This window comes from Olea europaea, unplaced genomic scaffold (genome assembly GCF_002742605.1).
Source record: "Olea europaea var. sylvestris unplaced genomic scaffold, O_europaea_v1 scaffold25644, whole genome shotgun sequence".
In the NCBI taxonomy this organism is placed as follows: Eukaryota; Viridiplantae; Streptophyta; class Magnoliopsida; order Lamiales; family Oleaceae; genus Olea; species Olea europaea.
This window is the reverse complement of record NW_019243932.1, coordinates 1-1,575: the sequence shown is the minus strand read 5'-3', so window position 1 is coordinate 1,575 and position 1,575 is coordinate 1. Positions and strand designations below refer to the sequence as shown.

Genomic DNA, 1,575 nt, shown 5'->3' with positions numbered 1-1,575 from the left:
GACCATTTCGAAGGCCATCTACAATCAAAATGTACTGCATTCATTTTTTCAATCATAATTGAGTTACAAATAGCAACCATAGATGTCCTACAATACATAGAGAAATTGAAAAAAGAAGTCACTGTATATTCTTTTCATCTGCATATAGTCTTGCAACCAACCTCAAGCATCTAGATTGACTTGCAGCCAATGTGCAAAATATCATAGTGGAAAATATCTCAACCTTGAAAGAATCTGAAGATAATTTATCACTGGGAAGTTAAGGACTGCAACTTCTTTTCATGAAATTTGGCCCTCCGAAGAGCATCCAGGGCCTCGGCTTGCTTTCCAGAACGTTTTAAGCTCACTGCCTTCACCTTCTCTGCCGTGATCCTTTCAACTAACTGCACTCTCCCTCTCTTCATTGGCATTGCCAATTTTGATGTCACAGATTTATTTGACTCAGGTCTTTCAATGCTTTGGGGCTTAGTTCTGGTGTGTTCCATTCCAATTGAATTCAAAGCAGGCAGAAGTTGTGGGTCGAGAAAATCCTCAACACTAACATCATCCACCGATTCAGCATTTTCAGAAGTCCCTGTTTTATTATGTGCATCCAACTCCTGCAATTGGGATTCAAGAGCTTTTGCCAGTTCAAATTCAGCATCAGCTTCTTCCGTTCTACCTTCCCTTCGTAGCTTAAGGGCTTGACGTTTGTGACTAAGCGACTCCTGCTGCAGTTTAAACCGATCACGGCCAGACAATGGCTTGGAGACTGACTTTGGACTGGCCTCTTTCCTTTCTACAGAAGAGACATCAGAGGCTGATGTATCACTAGAGCTAGTGTTTGGATGAGATCTATCCTCCTCCATGCGCTTTTCTAAGAGCTTTGCCCTTCGAAGCTCCTCCTTCGCTTCCACTAATTTCCCCTCTCTCTTCAAGGTTACAGCCTTCCACTTATGTGCCATGATATCTTGTTCAAAGGAACTTGACTCAAGTTGAGACATAGTTGCTTGAGTAGAGTTTGGCTCACGAATATGTGGCTGCATGGATTCACGAACTTCTGGTTTCTCCGCTGTGATCTTATTTTTGCTTCCTAAATCTTCGACGAGGCTATTGAGGCCATCCATCTGAAGAGAAAGGGCCATCCATCTGAAGAGAAAGGGCATTTTGTGAAGCATCCATGGAAGAATGTCCTCCACTATTTTCAGTCAAAACTTCTTTTTGTATTGGTACTTCAAACTCTTGCAACTGCACCTCCAACAATCTGACCAGTTTTAGCACTTCATCTGCCTCATCAACCTCTCCTCGGCGTCTCAGGGCATGAGCTTTTCCTTTTAACCCTAAAAGTTCTCTCTGAATATCACTCTTACTTTTTCTAGATGTCCCAGTCTCAAAGTTGGCATTGGCCTGTGTGACAGAGGAGACTGATGAGTGACCAGGGTATTTAGAAGCACTTTTATTTTCTTTGGAAGAAGTGGTTGGAACGTTTTCATTATTTTCCTCCTCCCACCCTAAGTTCTTCAAAAGTGAAAGATAAGTAGGATCATTCATGTCGTGATCTTTGACATCTGTCACTTCTGCTTCATTTCCGAGATC

At 42.3% G+C, this 1,575-nt stretch overlaps 1 protein-coding gene across 1 annotated transcript; it reads right to left on the bottom strand.

Moving 5' to 3' along the window:
- Positions 1 to 248: 248 nt before the first annotated feature.
- LOC111382862 lies at positions 249 to 1,530 on the bottom strand. The gene is made up of 2 exons (XM_023006897.1): positions 1,220 to 1,530; positions 249 to 1,128 (listed from the first exon to the last, which is right to left on the bottom strand). Exons 1-2 carry the CDS (start codon positions 1,528 to 1,530, stop codon positions 249 to 251), a joined length of 1,191 nt encoding a protein of 396 aa, XP_022862665.1.
- Positions 1,531 to 1,575: the final 45 nt, after the last annotated feature.

Excerpts from the sequence above, each read along its gene's own strand:
- LOC111382862 (XM_023006897.1), bottom strand. The coding sequence starts at position 1,530 with ATGAATGATCCTACTTATCTTTCACTTTTGAAGAACTTAGGGTGGGAG. Across the intron at positions 1,129-1,219 it reads TTGGAGGTGCAGTTGCAAGA|ATGGATGGCCCTTTCTCTTC; the intron begins GTTTGAAGTACC and ends CTTTCTCTTCAG.